The 18369-nt window shown below is 36.2% G+C and overlaps 1 protein-coding gene across 4 annotated transcripts; it reads right to left on the bottom strand.

The window, feature by feature from the left end:
• Positions 1-5193: 5193 nt before the first annotated feature.
• Positions 5194-17887, bottom strand: LOC140982681 (uncharacterized). Of its 4 annotated transcripts, none has more exons than XM_073449323.1 (9): positions 17271-17885; positions 13934-13948; positions 13717-13816; positions 13543-13599; positions 11722-11839; positions 11444-11526; positions 6572-6633; positions 6394-6490; positions 5194-5629 (listed from the first exon to the last, which is right to left on the bottom strand). In XM_073449323.1, exons 1-9 carry the CDS (start codon positions 17606-17608, stop codon positions 5573-5575), a joined length of 927 nt encoding a protein of 308 aa, XP_073305424.1. In that variant the 5' UTR covers positions 17609-17885; the 3' UTR covers positions 5194-5572. The 4 variants fall into 4 exon arrangements, 3 of the variants coding, with proteins under 3 accessions (XP_073305424.1, XP_073305425.1, XP_073305426.1); XR_012176339.1 differs by lacking the exon at positions 5194-5629 and adding an exon at positions 7674-7817 and having other exon boundaries at positions 6415-6490; positions 17271-17887; XM_073449324.1 differs by lacking the exon at positions 13934-13948 and having other exon boundaries at positions 17271-17882.
• Between the last annotated feature and the right edge of the window lie 482 nt (positions 17888-18369).

Genomic DNA, 18369 nt, shown 5'->3' with positions numbered 1-18369 from the left:
TCTTGTCTTGGTCGTCCTCCGGTCTCCTTTCCTCTGCCTATTATCGAATATTTGGGTAAAATCCTTTAATTTCATGTAATCATGTCATATTATCATTTAATCATGTAATCATACCTTTAATCAATTAATAAATATCATGCAAGTATTTAAAAATAATTAAATAAAATAATTAAGAAATTAAAATAATTTGCATGCATGTGGTTTACGTAGGTTGGTTTTTCGGACGTTACAGAAGCGCTGAATTTCCACTTGTAGAGGCTTCAGTACTGATAAATGGGCGAAGACTGTCCATTTCCTACTCAAAGCGTCCGTCACTACATTATCCTTGCCGAGATGGTAGTTAATGTCACAGTCGTAGTCCTTAACAAGCTCTAGCCACCGTCTTTGTCTCATATTCAAATCCTTTTGGGTGAAGAAATATTTAAGACTTTTATGGTCCGTAAAGATCTTGCATTTCTCACCATACAAGTAGTGCCTCCAAATTTTCAACGCAAATACGACTACTGCGAGCTCAAGATCATACGTCGGATAATTCTTTTCATGTACTTTCAGCTGTCTAGATATATACGCCATGACTCGCTCATGCTGTATAAGAACTGCGCCCAATCCTAGCTTCGAAGCATCAGTAAATACCACATATTCCCCTTGCTCTGTCGGCAATTCTAAAACCGGCGCTGTAGTGAGTGCTTGCTTTAACCGATCGAAGCTATTTTGACACTCCGGTCCCCATATAAATTTCGCATTCTTCTTCGTCAATGACGTCATGAGTACTGCAATAGATGAAAAACCCTCGATAAACTTACGATAGTAGCAATCTAAACCCAAGAAACTGCGTATTTCCGTCACACTTTTAGGCACTGGACACTGCTTGAATGACTCGACCTTAGATGGGTTGACCTCAACTCCCTCTTTTGATACGATGTGGCCTAAGAATGCCACCCTCTCTAGCCAAAACTTGTACTTGCTGAACTTTGCATATAATTTCCGATCTCTTAAAACTTGCAAGTTCGTCCTCAAATGCTGATCATGCTCCTCACGACTCTTGGAATAGATCAAGATATCATTGATGAAAACAATAATGAATTGACTAACGCCCTAGTGATCTTCATGGATATCATGAATCATGTATTTCAGTCCCTAGTGATCTTCATGGATATCATGAATCATGTATTTCAGTCGTATCGCAGTGATCTTCATGGATATCATGAATCATGTATTTCAGTCCCTAGTGATCTTCATGGATATCATGAATCATGTATTTCAGTCGTATCTCGATCGGTTCATTATTGTTTTCATCGATGATATCTTGATCTATTCCAAGAGCCGTGAGGAGCATGATCAGCATTTGAGGACGACCTTGCAAGTTTTAAGAGATCGGAAATTATATGATCGAGATACGACTGAAATACTTGATTCATGAGATCTACTAAGATCACTATGTCGTTAGTCAGCGCAAACGACATCACTAAAAACTCATAATGTCTGTAGCGTGTCTTGAAAGCCGTCTTATGTTCATCCGTCTCCTTAACCCTCAACTGGTGATATCCAGACCTAATATCTATCTTTGAAAATACCGAAACTCCTTGCAATTGATCAAATAAATCCTCGATCCGGGGCAATGGGTACTTATTCTTCACTGTCACTCTGTTTAGCTCCCTATAGTCGATGCACAACCTTATAGTCCCATCCTTCTTTTTCATATATAATACTGGCGCGTCCCATGGAGAGAATCTAGGGCGAATAAATTCTTTGTCTAACAGATCTTGAATTGGGTCATTTAATTCCTTCATTTCAGTGGGTGCTAATCAATAAGGTGCCTTAGAGATCAGCACTGTACCGGGCATCAATTCAATAGCGAATTCAACTTTTCTTTCGAATGGGATGCCAGAAACACTGTCGAGAAATACATCCGAAAAATCCTTAACTACCTCCACATCCTCAATAGATCGACTGTCAGTGTCGGGTGCAGATATAATACTAGCGAGAAAGCCTTGGCAACCCTTTTGAATAAGGTTCTTTGCACACATGAAATAATATGTGGCATTTGATTGTTTTGCGCCGCCACAAAGATAAATGATTTCCCATTCGGTGACCTAATAGACACTGACCTCTGCCGAAAATCAATAGTAGCCCCATTCACTGTGAGCCAATCCATACCCAAAATAATGTCGAACTTGGGCATGAGTAGTACAATAAGGTCCGCTGGTATATTGTTATTTTGAAATTTAAGTTCCACATCCTTAACCATGCTACAAGAGACCATATGTTCACTAGAAGTCACTGTAACTCGGAATCTCGACTCTACGTCCACTGGTAAGATTCCCAATTTCTTCACGAAGTATTCAGATATGAAAGAATGCGTAGCTCCAGAATCTAGTAAAACGTAAACAACTATTCCCGCTAGCAATATTCGTCCTTGTAATATTTGTATTATTCCTAGTAATATTCCCAATTTTCTCACTTTTAATGGCTCGAGACCATCCCAAATAATTATTTAAGCTTAAATTTAATTTTTAATACTTTTATTTAACGTAAACTCGGGTTGTTTGATTTAATTCCTTAATTAATAATTCGTAAAGCTTTTTAATTCCGAATTAACCTCAACTTTAATATTTTCTTTCCAAACTTTAAACATAATATTTTTATACCTAAAATAACCTCGTGAGCCATGAACCGACCCCCGTGGACCATGGTTCGACCCCTTTCCCATTAAACTCGAAAATCTGAACCCTAGCTCGCCCCCATCGAGCCACCGCCCAAATTCAACGAGCCACCACCGAGCCACCTAGGACCAGACCTAACCCTGACCTTCCTGGACTCCCCTTGGACCACGCACGAGCCCTCAGCCCATGCGAGAAGTCCCTGCACACGACCCCAAGCCTTATTACCTTGTTCCTTCGAATCGCAGCCCTCTATCTATCGAGCCACCATGAACCATGCAGCACAGGAAACCAACTAGGACTCTACTGGACCCTACTAACCAACCCTAGCTAGCCCCCAACCAAGCCTTGAGCCCCTTGCCCGTGGCTTCACCAAGTGCGCATGGGGAAGAGTCCTAGTTCACGTGGACTCTTCTCTATCCGCTGCACTCGAGTCCTAGCCATGCTAGGACTCTTCCCAACCCTTGACCACATCCAGCTCAGCCCCTAGCCAAGTCCTGACCGAGCCACTCGTAGCCATGCACCGAGCCGCTCGAGTTATTCACGTGGAACCCTTCGAAACCCTAGGACCCTTCTTCCTTAGCCAACTCGATTCTAGCCTTCGTTTCCACCTTAAATCGTCCACGTTATACTCATTAAACATCTTATGTTGGCAGCCAATCCCTTGGAAATCATATCTTTTTTCAAATAAGCGTAAAATTGTCAAAACGTTGAAAATCATTATCCTATCGTTAAACAAATCAAGCTTCAATATTTTTCTTGCAAAGATAATTAAAACAAGTATAATATGGATTGAATGATGTGTCAAATGAATTTAGAAACATGCCTTTGCGTTTTAGAATGCTCAAATATACGATCGTCGGCGTGGGGTGCGAAGAAAGACGAACGGGAAACGTAGACTTTTGTTTTCTCCCTCTCCGATTTTTCGAAAATTAGGTGTGTGTGGAGTGTGTGATTTCGGCTTATATGAACCTCAAAAGACCTATGAATCCTTTTTATAAATTTTAATTTGCATGTTAATGGGCTTAGGTTTTGGACCTTTTAGTTTAGGAGCAATTGGGCCTACTCATTTTAGGTAAATTAGGCCCAATAACACCTATTTAATTGAAAAATAAAAGTTTATAAAAATTAGTTTTCGAAATAATACTTTTGATCTTTTAAAAGTCCATCGTTTGCCCAAAATCGGCTTCTTGAATTAAATCAACTCGTCTCGTAAAATAATTTGAACTCTACAATTTTTAGAAAAATTTAATCATATTTGATCATATTAATAAGCATTGAAAATATTTATTGAAAACTATTTATTTTATCTCGGTCGTCTCCTATCTCTTTTCCCCAGCCTATTATCGAGTATTCGGATCAAATCTTAAATTCTCGTGAAATGACGCACTTTAAACATTTAAGCATGCAAAATATATCCTTTAAGCATTTAGAATCAATTAAATAAAATAAATATGCAATTTAATTCATTTGCATGCATGTGGTTTACGTAGGTTGGCTTTTGGTCGTTATACTACCAGCCCAGTACTGTGATTTAGTTTGATCAAATGATTTATGTTATGGGCCACTTGCATTGAACAGAATTCTACGCACAATGATTTACGATTACTTTGACGAGCATGAAAATACAATTTTATGAAGTTTATGCAGAAAAGTCACGTTGTACATATTTATGTTTATATTATGTTATGTACGAGTTGTGTTTAAATTGCATGAATTTTTATTACATACTACTTGTTATTCATGGTGTACGATGCTGAGTCATTAGACTTACTAGACTTGATCGATGCAGATGATGTAGTTGAGGAGACGAGAGACAATGACCGGTGACCAGGTTCGAACTAGCTGTAGTGCAAACCAGTGGGCCTTGTAAGTTCACGAGAGTTTTAATTATACACATTTTAAATTATTTACTCTGATCTTCTTTATTGCACTAATTTTGGTGAATAGTAAGTTGAAACTTTTTATAAATTTTTTCAAATTATGTTGGATGTTTTTAAATTTGGTTTTTATAGTTGTGATATTTAAAATGATGAAGTTTTAACATTAATTTTATTTTTAGTATGCGTGGTGACAGTTATTTTATTTTAAGAGTTATATTTTTAATACATTAATTAATAAGAAAATTTTAAATATTTCAGTAAATATTAAAATAGTAGTATTTTAATATAAGATTGTCAGAGCTAGCAACCTCATTTTCGAATATTTCTGTTATATGGGGAAGTATTCAGATTCCTCCTTAGCATGCAGTTACTCTTCATCTAGGAGCAAATGAGAAGCTACCAACACTAGTGACCATACAAGCTGACTGCATCAAATCTCCCTAGCATGCATTTATCCTTTTCATGGTATTTAGTGAACAAAAGAAATGCTAAAAGCAACTCTCCCGAATATTCGGATTCCTCGGCGGGTTGATACATCCGTCACGATTAAGGTTATAATAAATGCAAAGTTAAGCAAGCTGTAAGCAGAAGCAAAGGGTGCACATAATATCAGAGTGAACCTCGAGATGTGGAATTGATTTGTTTCATAATAAAATTCTGAATTTCCTCTCAATGCAATTGATTTCAAAGTTTATACGTTGCAAACGAATCGAGGCTTTAAGATATGTGACAAATTCTTGAAAAGGATGAATCATGCTCCTCCAAATTTAGTGTCCACTAAAACTGGTTTCTGTGCTGTCAATTTACATCAAAAGGTAGCAAACAAATTTAGCGTCTAGAGTGCCTTTGCTGGTGCCTACTTCAGCTAACTATCCAGCTTCCAAAAATGACTTCCGGGCCAAACAATCTTACCACGAGGGATGCAGACAAGGCTCGTGAACTGGTAAAGAGCAAGCTTCTTGCCCCATTACAGCAGAATTTCAATAATTACAAGGACCAGACTTGTGTAATTAAAGTTAATAATTGTGATCAACACCTTGGCTCGTGCTTCATATGTAACATACTTGACGAGCCAAACATGATGGGCTGCAGCATGAATAGAAAACAACAAAGAGGGAAAATAGTAACAATCATTACGAACGGAGTAATAAATAAGATGAGTTCAGCCAATCTAATTATAACTTGAGATACTCCTTGATTGCATATGGTAAGGGGGAAAAGGTGCAAGGAGCTCAACCGAGGGCACACAACCATATGTCAATCCAAGTCAAATTAATAACAGTAGCTGTATTTCCTTCAGATAAACAAATGCATATGAGAATACTCTGTCTTGTCTACTTAGGGTATCAGAGAGAGAATTCAAGTTAAATCATTTCCCATCCTTGGCAAAGACGTCAAAGTTTGCCTACGGTGACACGAAAAAAGCAAGTACTACTAATTTATCGCTCCGAACATGTATTCATTTCATACTAACATCTATTCAATTCGATTTCATTTTAGAGATTTTATTTAAGAATTCAAAACTCTGTCCATCTGTTATATAGAAAAATTCTTTCAATTCTTAATCTTTAAAATCTTCAAAATTGAAGGCCCCATCTCCCCGATGGTAGCAAAGGGAAGTGATCTGAGACTTGGTCTCCTTGTATGTAGTTTTCAACAAGAGTTTTAAACAAATATTTAGGTTCTTAGAGTTTCCAACTGAAATCACCTTGTGATTAATAGGAAACATGTTATCCATACAGCATTCCACAATATTCTTTGCACAAATCTAAAGATACATGACGCTTTTATATTAAAAAAGTGAACATACAGTCAATAACTGAATATTCTAGACAAAAAACAAGCCATACCTGAGCAGAACAAGGAAAAACACTACTTGCAAGTTCTTCATTTAATAACACAGGAAGAGGTGGCATTCGGCTCATAATCCCAGGCATGTTACTCATGCTATAAAAGTAAAAGAGCTCCACTAAATAAGACATGATGAAGTGCCAAAGTAATGTCCATAGATTAATAACCACAACATACTCATTCAACATTGTAGTGATGTTGTTCCGTGTATGAAAAAAGAGATTAACGTTCTCCTGCAACTGATATTAGAAAGACAAGGTCAGAAGAGGCAAATGTATGCAAATATTATTAAGGAAAATTAGGTAAAGAAAGGGAAACCATTTGCAAAATAAGTAGAGATCAATGTCTATATCATGTTAAACAAGTTCGTCTAGTTATACCAAGTTTCTTACTGTGTAAGATTCAAAAAGCTCATAATTGGATTTGTCTACTTCTCCAACAGTCCCTGATCTGATTAACTTATTTAATTCGAGGTTACCCTCAGTCAACTAGAACTTCTCCTTCAATGTAGCTCAAATGACCGTGTTATCATATCATCCGTGTTATAAATGGCGGTGGCGGTGGCGGTGGCGGTGGCGGTGGCGGTGGCGGTGGCGTGGCGTGGCGTGGCGGTCAGTGACAGCCTACCGCCTCACCGCTTTGGAACTTCCTAGACAGTTGAATTTTTTTTTTTACTATTTTTTATAAAGTATTATATATAATCATGCAATATATATACATATAAATGATATTTATGCATAAATATTCTTCATACAATTTATACAAGCTGCAAATAATATAAAATTAAATGATGTTCATGAGCAAATAAGCTACATACAATATAATACAATTAAAATATTCTATAGCTAACCTAGTGGGCCGGCGGCGGTGTGGGCGGTCTAAGGCGGAAGGAGGCAGGGTCTGTGGGATTCGAGGGTAACTGAGTTGGATATTGTTTTTTGAAGATAGAGTATATAATGTATTAACAATTAGAGCTTTTTAGATTTTGTTGAATATTGACCGCCTCAACCACCCGCCTCGCCTGCCTTAACCGTCTGCACGCCTCTCCTGTCCCAACTCAACTTCGACCGCCTACAAAACCGTCTAAGGCAAAGGCGGTGCGGTCGATTGCCGCACCCCATCCAGGCCGCCATTTAGAACAATGCTTGTCATTTAGTTTGATAAAATAATGAAACTAAAGCAGTCAGCTTATTTCTTAGCATAGTTTAATATCTTTGTGAGATCAACAAACACACATACCAAATTAAGGTGACATGTTCAATCTAAATTCTAATCTCACCATGTTGCATACTGAAAAGCACGGGCCAATCATTTCGTGTCGAAAGCAATATATTTTTTCTTCAGTAATAAAAGATGTTCAAAAATAATGTCAAGGTGCTTGATGTGAATAACCAACTCCTTTCTAGTATGGTCACTAGGGTACCTGCAGGGTGCAATTATAGGCAAAATCATAGTTGTTAAAAGGCAAGCGCCTCTCGCCTTCCCTCTGCGCCTAGGTATATACTCAGGCACAGCGGTTTACTAAGGCGAACCCAGGCCATTGAAGGCGGGCTTAAGTGCGCCTGGGCTCGCCTTTGAAGACGGTTCACAAAAGTTTTAAAAGAAAAAAGAAAAATAGAAAAGAAAAGCCAACCAAACCCTAGAAGAAAATAAGCATGCAAAGAAAAGTCATATCTAAAAAATATTTAACTGAGACTTTATTTACCAAAATATTCGAAAATTGCATATATAGATAGAGCTATAAACTAGGCTAGAATCTAACTTGATTGACCGGACAAACTAGTGGAGAAAATCCCTACACTTACTATGGTAAGAAGGATAATAAAAGTAAGGAAAAAAATATGCTTTATCAATAATCTAGATCAAAAAAATAAAAGTAAGGCGCATTTATATTTTTGCTTATCTTAATTATTTCAATAATATTGTTTTGTAATAAAATAGTAATAAATAAATATATTATTTTTAAAAATTAATAAGTGCGCCTTGTTTCGATAAGGCACACTTCGCCTTATGCCTCAGGCTCCAGGACCTCTTTGCGCCTTTAACAACTATGGGCACAATATATTTCACATTACACATGCACGGACTTCTCTGGCCTACTTCAATATTTAAGTTCCTGTGGAATTTAATTTCTACAACTTTGAAGGTTAACATAGGAGTCAAATATTCAAAATCTTTTTTACTAAAGCAGACCATTCTGATTTCAAATCGGTTTATGGTATCCTGATCATTACAGAGATCTTGGTGTGACAAACTTTTGAGCCATGACATTGAATACACAGAAAATCATTTGTATAATTTGCAGCCATAATTATATATATATACACTCTTGTTTCAAAAAATCCAAGTACTTTTTCAAGATGAGGATTGATAAAATCTTCATCAAAGATGCAGAAATGCTCAATTTCAGTGGGCCAGCCTTTTGAGTTCAGATATATTTTGTATCTTCTCATACTATCAAGTGACAAATTTTTTTGTGTATATTATCGATCTCTTCGCACATACGAGAGGATAGCATGAAGTGATTCAAAAACACTTTTGAGCACAGTAACATTACTTGTTAAGGGATTTATTAGATGAAAACGTTAAAAGATTCATCTACAAGTTTGTAATCACAAATTTTGTTATAATCAGTTATATATATGTTCATACCTTTTCCGGTCTTTTATACAGGGGTTTTAAATGTTTTGTCAGACATACCTAAGCTCTTAAGATTACACGCTTCACAGAGTATTTTGGATTGGGATTTGTTTATGTTTGTCAGTTAGTTACAGCATTTTTATTCCCAACACATGATAACAATATACAGGCATTTTATCCTGCAAGTCTTCGTGTTAATGTCTCTATCCTCTCTAGAATTCTTTTATTCATCTTATGCCAAAATGTTGTGTAATGCCCGAGATTTTATGTTGTTAATCCGAGATTATTGATTTATAAATTGTTGTAATTACACGGACCATTCCGAGACATGAATTGAGTTGCATATGATCTTGTGTTGTGTGAAGACAGATCTTGTGGCGCACGTGCGCCGAGGCGCGCATATGCGCGAGTTGTTCGGGAAAAGAATGTGCCGAGACAAAGGTCTCGCGCATATGCGCGAATAACCAAGGTTTCGAGACAGAACATTTGGTGCACATGCGCGGCGTGGGAGCGCGCATATGCGCGAGCAAGTGTACAGCAATATGCGAGAACAGAGATTCTCGAGCATATGCGCGAAGACAGGACGCGCATATGCGCGAGCTGCCGAGAAGCCAAGCGCCGAGACCAGTAGGTCTCGCGCATGTGCGCCGATGAGGGTCGCGCATATGCGCGAGACGTGCAGTACAAAGATGAAGCCACTTGGTCTTCCCATGCATGATATATATATCAAATCCTCTTCAATTCTTTCAGATTCAGCAAGAATAATCGAGGAAAGCTTCAGGGAACTTCTCAAATTTCTTCTTCGCTTAGAATTTGATTATGCAAGATCCGTTTATCAGAATTTCGATCTGAACTTATTTATGTGATCCTCGTGTCAACGGCTTCACACGGACGTAAGTTTTACTACGTTTTGATATAATTTAAAAATATGAGATTGAAGAAATCAGATATGATTGATATATGGTGGTATTGATATGTTAGACATCGTATAACCGAAACCGGAGTGAAGAACAGATACCGTATGAAATTGTTATGATTTTCAGATTTGAATTGACTGAGATTATATAGATTTGTATCAGATTGTGTTAATCAAATGATTATGAGTTGTTGAGATTGGTATCTATTGATATTGTATTGCCGGTATCTCGAGATTGTGCCGTTATGCCGTTCAGTAAGAATTCTTGTGTTGGGTTGTATTATGATATTGTACTCCTCGCTAATGTTATTGCCAGATTGAGTATTGATAGCTTCGAATTCAAGACTTCGACTTCGTCAGATCGACAAAAGAAAGGTATAAATAAATGTTAGACCGGGATTGATAACTCGAGTCAGATATGACTTGAGTTTCCCTAAAATCACATACTTATTTGCTATTATTTTCAGATATTTGAATTCATTGCAATTATATGCTTCTCTTATTGATTTATAGAAAGCATGAATTAGACGATTGATTTGATACAGAAAGTCTTGGGCAGACGTGCCAAGTCGTGACAGAGTATTGGCAGATGTGCCATGTCACTGGACGTTGGTTTATATCGATGTTGCTTAGGAGCAGATCGGCTTCTATTGCAGATATTCGATATAGTATACCAAAGTCTGGGAATAAGAACGTACCATCATCTAGCTGTGGAGAGTAGGCGAGTTGTTGCGTTCTTATTCAACCGGGATCCCTAGATTAGATGAGTCGAGTCAAGAGTTTGATTTACAGAATTATATTGATTTATGTCTCGTAGATTCCGATTCATGTTTTATAATTGTTTATATGATTATATGAAATGTATGATACATTGTTTATACTGGGATATATGTCTCACCGGAGTTATCCGGCTGTTGTTGTGCCTGTACGTGTGCATGACAACAGGTGGGACAGGATCAGGGTCGAGAAGAGGATGAGAGATCAAGATTAGTGTAGAGATTCGGACCCAGAAATAGATTTGGTTTTGGCACTTGATATGTAGTTGTCGAACCTTAGTTTTATATGACTACATGGTGTACAAGACTTGTATTTTTATTTTGACATGTATATCAGACTGATTCTATTACGTTCCGCACTTGTATTAAAAAAAAAAATTTAGACCTAGTTTATTAAATTGTTCCAATTATTCCCAAGAATGAGTAAGAAGAGGATTAGCGTCCCCAAGAATGATTAAGAAGATGATTAGCATCCGGATCCCCACATGTTGTCTTTGGAATCTCATAAACTCCTGTCACCTATGAAAGAAAAAGTATGCCATACCTTCAAACGAAAAGGAAGAAATGTGTGTTCACATAGATCTCAAAATAATACTACTTTATTATCATGTTAATGCAATAAATACTTAACAAATCAGAATCCATCAGAAACAATGTCCCCTAGAAATTCCTAAAGAAATTTAGAACAAGCTAGCTCTAGTTTCCTCCTGGAATTACCTTGAGAGCTGAAAGATTAGAAGAAATTTGACCAAAAGCTTGCTTGTTTTCTTCCAAAAGATGTCTGGCTGTGCCACTCAGTGCTGAAAGACATATAGAATGAGTTCACAATAGTAATCCATTCCCCTAAAATCCCTTAAAATCAATAAAAAGGGCATCTGAATCAAGTCATCAACCCCTCTAGACACAAAAATTAACAAATGTGCGCAGTAGTGATTGTTAGGGAAAGAAGCAAAAGAGAGGATTTGATTAAAATCCCAAAAGTTATGCGGCCAAACCTTCTGAAAACAATAAATTATTTTGATTGTGATGGTTTGAAATGAAAGAACATGAAGCATCATTCACTGATGAAGCTGGCGACATACTATTCCTCAAAGATGAATCGATCAATTTATCCTGGAAAAATATGTTAAATTTTAGAGCAAGAGTTTTTTCCAAAACACGTGAATAATTCTGAATTGTGGATATTCAATACACATAACAAAACAGCTATAAGCTTATTAACAAATATCCATACGCTTTTGCTGACCAGTTGATAAAACAAACAAAGAATCATTAAAACTTCAAACGACAACAATATCTCATGATTGCTTACAGCAACTCAATCATCGGCATGGTTAGGTCAGAGAAGAATGAGATGCAGTACTAACTGAGTATAACGCTTGCCAAAACAACTAAAAGGTAAGGAAAAGTAGACCAATTGATAAGAGACCTAGTATTTCAAGCATTGATGCTTCTCTCAATCAGTTATGTGCAAAACCAAATTTTTTGTTTTCCAACTGTAATGTTGCTAGTTCACAAACAATTTGACCTGACCAAGACCCAATCAAATCCTAGCAACAAACAAGATCCAGCTTGGATCAGACAAACACCCAACTCAAGTGCTACAACCACCTTGCACCCTGCTAAACCCCCAACTCCACCCACTCAAAACTAAAAAAAGGGGATATTACACCACGTCGCCACTTCTCAGACAATCTCCACATTTTTTATATAATAAAAGTTTATCAAGTATAGGAGGATAAGACATCCTTACCAATAGACAATTGCAATTACACAAATGAAACTCCAACAACATACATTGGTACAAAAATCTAGTCTTAAGCTAAGATAGAATGTCATAAAATGAATGATGAGCTAAATGTCATTCCTTTGTTCATCCAACCGTGCCCATGATGCAACTGAATACTCAGGCAAACATTTGAAAATTTTCTTTCTGGGCATCTTTGAAAGCCTGTTTCTCAATGTAAGTTATACCTTCAATGAGTAAGTAATTGTAAGAATGACATTTTGATCAAATTTGAAAAAGTGAATGTTAAGTCCGAGGTAACAAAATAGGAAATATATGAATTTTTCTTATTTTTAAGATTAAACAAAAAGATTCGCAAGTAACATGCTAATGCCACAACCAATCCATTAACTGGTAGAGCTTCCATAAAAAGCTACAACTCTCTCCCCATCTCCTGCGTGCCTGCCAGTCGCCAGTAACACTTGATACTTTCTCTTCAGCTTCTACCAAATCTTGTCTCGTATATCTATTCCTAGATCCAGCTTAAACCCTCAAAGACAATCACAGACAACAGACTATAGGAAATTCAGAAGTATAATATAACCAGCATTCCTAAAGTTCATTACTGTATCTCTCATGATAGAGCCATAAGTTTCTACTGCTTCAGGCTGATATGAGGTCGAATATGAATGTCAACTTAAATCAGTGTTGGTTATGAAACAGTGTAACTTTTCAAGTACAACAGGCTTCAAAGATTCTAAAATCCGATTGAAATATTCAATAGCAGAGAAATTAATTAAATCTCAGAGTGATCAGCTTCAATTTCAGATGTAATGGATAAACAATCATATAGTTTTAGGCAGCAGGATATCGGCATAATTGAGCATGCCAATTAACCACCACAGTTAAGAAGGTTCTGAGCAGCCTAGTTTTTGAGTGATGATTTTTTTCTTTTTTATAGAAGAGTAGTGATTACTTTAATAAGATTAGAAAACAAACTGTGCTGAAATTTATGAAATCACACCACAGCTCACCAATGTCAAAAAGTGAGTTAGTTAACGTACTGTAGGCAAACCTACGAAAAAATTACCCTCTGATCCTTCACTTTCTTCAACAAGATCTGATCCTCATGTTTTCGTCGCTTGCTCTGACAAGACAATGAAAAACATTAAAAACACGGAGACAAACATTCTTTCCGCATAAAATGAAACAGAATAGTACATATTATTAGTAGATGCAATCTCTACAAGAATTATGAACTCACCATCATCCATCTACATCGAAGAGCAACGTCGCGTACAGTTTTGTCGCGAAGAGAGGAGGCAATCTTAATATACATCAGAATATTGGGTTCATTGGCATACCTTCAAGCAGGAATCAACCATGTGAAAAGGGTCAAGCTTTTGGAAACTAATAGCAAACAATTGGAATGCAAGATAAGCTCCAGATGTAAGATCTGGACAGGTTACACCACAACTCACATATTGGAAAGAAGTCTGCAAGACGTGGGAAGAAAATCAAGGCAGAAAATATACAATCAAGCTAACTAAAAATTATTGAGAATTATGTGACTAGGTGACTAAAATGCGATGTTGTCATAGAAGAACTACCATGAATCCATAATCTAAAGAAATGGAGGAATACACGACAGAACAGAGTTGAATGACAGTGATAAAAGGTTTTATAGTGGCATAAAGAAAAGATATTGATTCCTTTGATCACTCACATATAATCCTTTTAATAAACAGCAGCCAATTACAGTAATGATCCATATTTGATTAATATTACTTTTACACAGCCATCTAAAAGATTCCCAACTAGAATTTTAAAAAGTGAGATTTACAGGCACTGCAATTCCCATTTGTATTTGAGTAATAACAACTGATGCAAAAATCTCACAAAACAAATATTGACACAGTGATTTGCAAAATGTCTACATGCATACACAAGGCAACTAGATTGTAACGAATCCAGATTCCGAACCCCAGGAAAACTTGATTCCCAGTATGAAATATGTATGAGAATATAACATCTGAATTCTGGCAACATATAAAAGCCTAATTCAGACAATGAAAATAGCACTCATGGATCGTAACCTACTTTAAGAGCAACTTATGCCATACAAACTACCATACCGGTTCAGAATGAAAAGTCCAAGCATACACAAAAGATATCTGACCAAAATGTTGGGATCTCGTTTTTCTCGTGTCCAAATCGCAGCGGAAGTTTAAAAATTTTATTCTGACATTCAAAATTTTCTTTGGACACTTGTATGATTTAAATTAAATAAACATTCATAGGACCGGTATTAGTGGACGTAGTCCTTGTTGTAAATCCCTACGTACATTCTTCAAGTCTTCTTTCTTCAATCTCCCAATCCGGTCCATGAGTTCCTCTTCTAAATAGCACTAGAATATTTAGAAGTTTTCGTTGAGATCAAGAACTCGAGAGGCTGCTCAAAAACCCTAAACTTTCTTTAACGGTTGGCCGAATTCTTGGAAGAGAGTGGAGGAGTTTTGGAATTGTAGAGGCTAGGGTTTCAAGTCTCCTACTTAAAAAACATGCCTTCATGACATAATTTCCGTAATATAAGATTTAGGCTCCATAATTAACATTAATGGGCTTGATTAATTAATTGGACTAGTCCAACTAGTTTAATTAATTAATCAAAGTCCATAAAGAACAATATTTATTTAATATATTGGATTTGTACTCCGACAAGCCCATCAAATATACCTCCAATATATATTTTATTTAATATTTAATAAACTCAACTTTTGAGTTTAATAAATTAAAATCTCATAATTTATAAATTTCACTCCTTGAATTTATTCTCTCCAAATTTAAAATATCATAAATTCAACTTCTTGACTTTACTATATCATAAATTCAACTCTTTGAATTTATTGTCTCAAAATTTAACTATCATAAATTCAACTCTTTGAATTTACTATATCATAATTTTATATAAATTCAACTCCGAATTTATTCTCTCAAAATTTAACTATCATAAATTCAACTCTTTGAATTTACTATATCATAATTTTATATAAATTCAACTCCTTAAATTTATTCTCTCAAAATTTAATTATCATAAATTTAACTCCTTGAATTTACTATCTCATAATTATATATAAATTCAACTCCTTGAATTTATTCTCACAACGGAAACAAATGATCTGGTGCTTGTGTGACCCTCAATTGTTCATAGATACAGCTAGCCGTGGGTTCACAACTCTTTGTGATTCATGACATTTTCTTTTATTCGGTCTTACCCTAATTTGACCCATTTCATGCACCAACATTTGATCATGAGAATGTCAGAAATCATTTCTGATTAAACCCATCGAATCATGGTAACAGCGTCTAGTAGCAAAACCCCATGATTCCCGAGGTATCATTGATAGTGTCTACAAAAACCAGTCGGTTATGATTAAGGTATAGTACGGTCCCATCATCTCATATATCCCGATCGAATCTGCAACCATTGGTTCATCGAGGGCTGCATATTAGATTCGATAGCTATGTGATATAATCATGGAATATTCATAGTGTCATCGCATGCACAACTAGAGAACTATTTCCCTAATGTACATCTCACACTCTGGCCAGAGATTTCATGCACTACTATTACGTTAGATCACATAGGATATCCACACCCGTAGGTGAGTGGTGAATCCCCGACTACAACGCACTGGCTCCTACACATTTCGCAATTGCACCCAACCTCGCCACCTTGTGACCCTCGCAGAGTCGGTAAATGAGTCAAAGCAAAATTCTAGTATGTAGAGCCTCAGTGTTATCCCAGGTCGTAAGGACTAATCATGTACAATCACAACCACGGACTTTTCCCCTCGATGAATGATAGCCACTTGGAAAGTCCGAGAGAGGGTTGTTTGGTACAATCATCGTATGATTACCCATCTGCATGATAGGGCATCTCTACGTCTTTACCATGAAACACGGTACACAACATTATAGATGTCAGTCTCAAACTCAAGCGGAATTTATCCTTATTTTATGAGGCTGAATCGACTAAGAACGAATTTAAAATATACAGTGTTTACAAATGAGTTTCAAGATCGAATTACGATTCATTTGTATTAAAATATAATCAAGGATTTTATCTATGCTGATTCCATGGGTATACAAATAAAGTAAAATAAAACCATAAAAAGTTAAATTATATTTAAAATAAAGATTGTTTATTTCACTTGAGTCAATAAATTCTCTAGCCAACTGTTGGCTTTCAGGGCATCTATTCTATCACAAAAGACCACACATCAGAGGTAAAAGCACCTCAAGTACACATTCCGAAATTGGAACAAACAGCTAGCGGTTCTATTCTACTTGCGTAGATAGATTAAGGACTCAATAACTTGGCTGTCCACTCATGTCTTGTTAGTTTGATCAATTGTTTTGATTCAATAATAATTGCACTATGCTGGGAGGTTCTTCTCCGTACTCTAGCAAAGTAGGCACATTCTCATATATTTTGAGCTCTATAATTGCAGAAAATAGTGGTACTCTAATAACCGAAAGGCAAATAAAATCAGTCATTTATAGTTCTCTCTCAAATCCTCTAGACCTATGTCTACATCCTCGATCTCTGTCTCCTCACAACATAAAGAAAGCTTTAGCAGCTGTTTGTTTGTTAGATCATGAACAAGCATTACGAGCCCATGGTACAACAAAATTTCCCGGATTTTCACTTCAGCGAGCAGGAATACAATGACACGGTCAAAAAAAATTTCAAGTAAATAAACAAACATGTAACGTTATTTACTGATTTCCCACGATTAGGAAGAAAGTACCAACTTTTGAAGCCCTTCCTCCAGCTTGTACTGCTCATCAATGCCCCATTCAACAGCCAACCCCGTGTCGTGCTTCAATCCAGGAACCGAATCAAGCAGCAGCGTGGAAGAACTCAAAGAATTGGGCGAACCCCCGGATGAGAAAACCATCCCTCCTCCCACAGCCCCATCATTAACATCTAAATTCATATTCCCCCCAGGATTGCCATAGTAATTTCCCATAGAAATCATTTCACATCCCCCGGAACCACCGCTGCTGCTGCTCATCGCACCGCTGGATTTAAAAATTGCTCCCTGCTGATGGTAATTGGGGTTGAACCCGGCGTTCAATTCAGATGTCATACTATTTATTGCTGCATAGATAGGTACAATCACTTAACATCCAGCACCAAAATTGCTTAATTTCTCGAAAGTCTGCTGCCAGAGGCCTATGAAATTCTTCGCATTACTGAGCGTATAAAGTTCAGCTAATTGGTGAATAAATCCAGAGGAAATGGATAAATTGCTGGGAGATAAAGGCGGTGAGCAGTTGAAAGACAATCAGTTTTTTTGTGAAGTGAAAAATATGGAGAGGAGGAGGATGATGGTGCTGTTAGCTTTATAAAGTGGGAGAGATTTTTTTGTTTGTTTCTCACTTTTTTTTTTTTTAAAAAAAAGGATATATTTTCCTCTCCATACATACATACATATGTACACAGAAATAAAATAAATTTATTATTTCATAATGTATAGAAAATCTAAGGAATTTAATCTAAGAGGTGTATTCAACGTAAGAGATATATTGACTTTTAATAACTTTTGTAGATTTTAAAAATTTAGATGTATTCAAATTAAGACTTTTACATACTCTATAGAAGTCTAGTGGTATTCAAAATAGACTTTCATAGAGTTTTAAAAATTCAAATGATATTCTTTTCACATGTATATTATCAATTCAAAAACAATGTTACAGATTAATCAATTGATGTATTTTAAAAAATTTACAAACATGGATACAAACCCACATATACACACATATAAGGATTAAATGATTTAACTTTTAAATAAGTAAATTTATTTATTAATATAAATATTGAAAAACTATTTCAAAGTGAATATGTTAT

The sequence above is a fragment of the Primulina huaijiensis genome, chromosome 8 (genome assembly GCF_012295235.1).
Source record: "Primulina huaijiensis isolate GDHJ02 chromosome 8, ASM1229523v2, whole genome shotgun sequence".
In the NCBI taxonomy this organism is placed as follows: Eukaryota; Viridiplantae; Streptophyta; class Magnoliopsida; order Lamiales; family Gesneriaceae; genus Primulina; species Primulina huaijiensis.
This window is presented reverse-complemented; position numbering and strand designations above follow the sequence as displayed.

Coding starts and splice junctions, on each gene's coding strand:
- LOC140982681 (XM_073449323.1), bottom strand. CDS start 17,608: ATGACATCTGAATTGAACGCCGGGTTCAACCCCAATTACCATCAGCAG. Junction 13,600..13,716: donor TTCGATGTAGATGGATGATG/GTGAGTTCATAA, acceptor TTGTCTTGTCAG/AGCAAGCGACGAAAACATGA. Junction 5,630..6,393: donor TTTTTCCTTGTTCTGCTCAG/GTATGGCTTGTT, acceptor TTCATGCTGCAG/CCCATCATGTTTGGCTCGTC.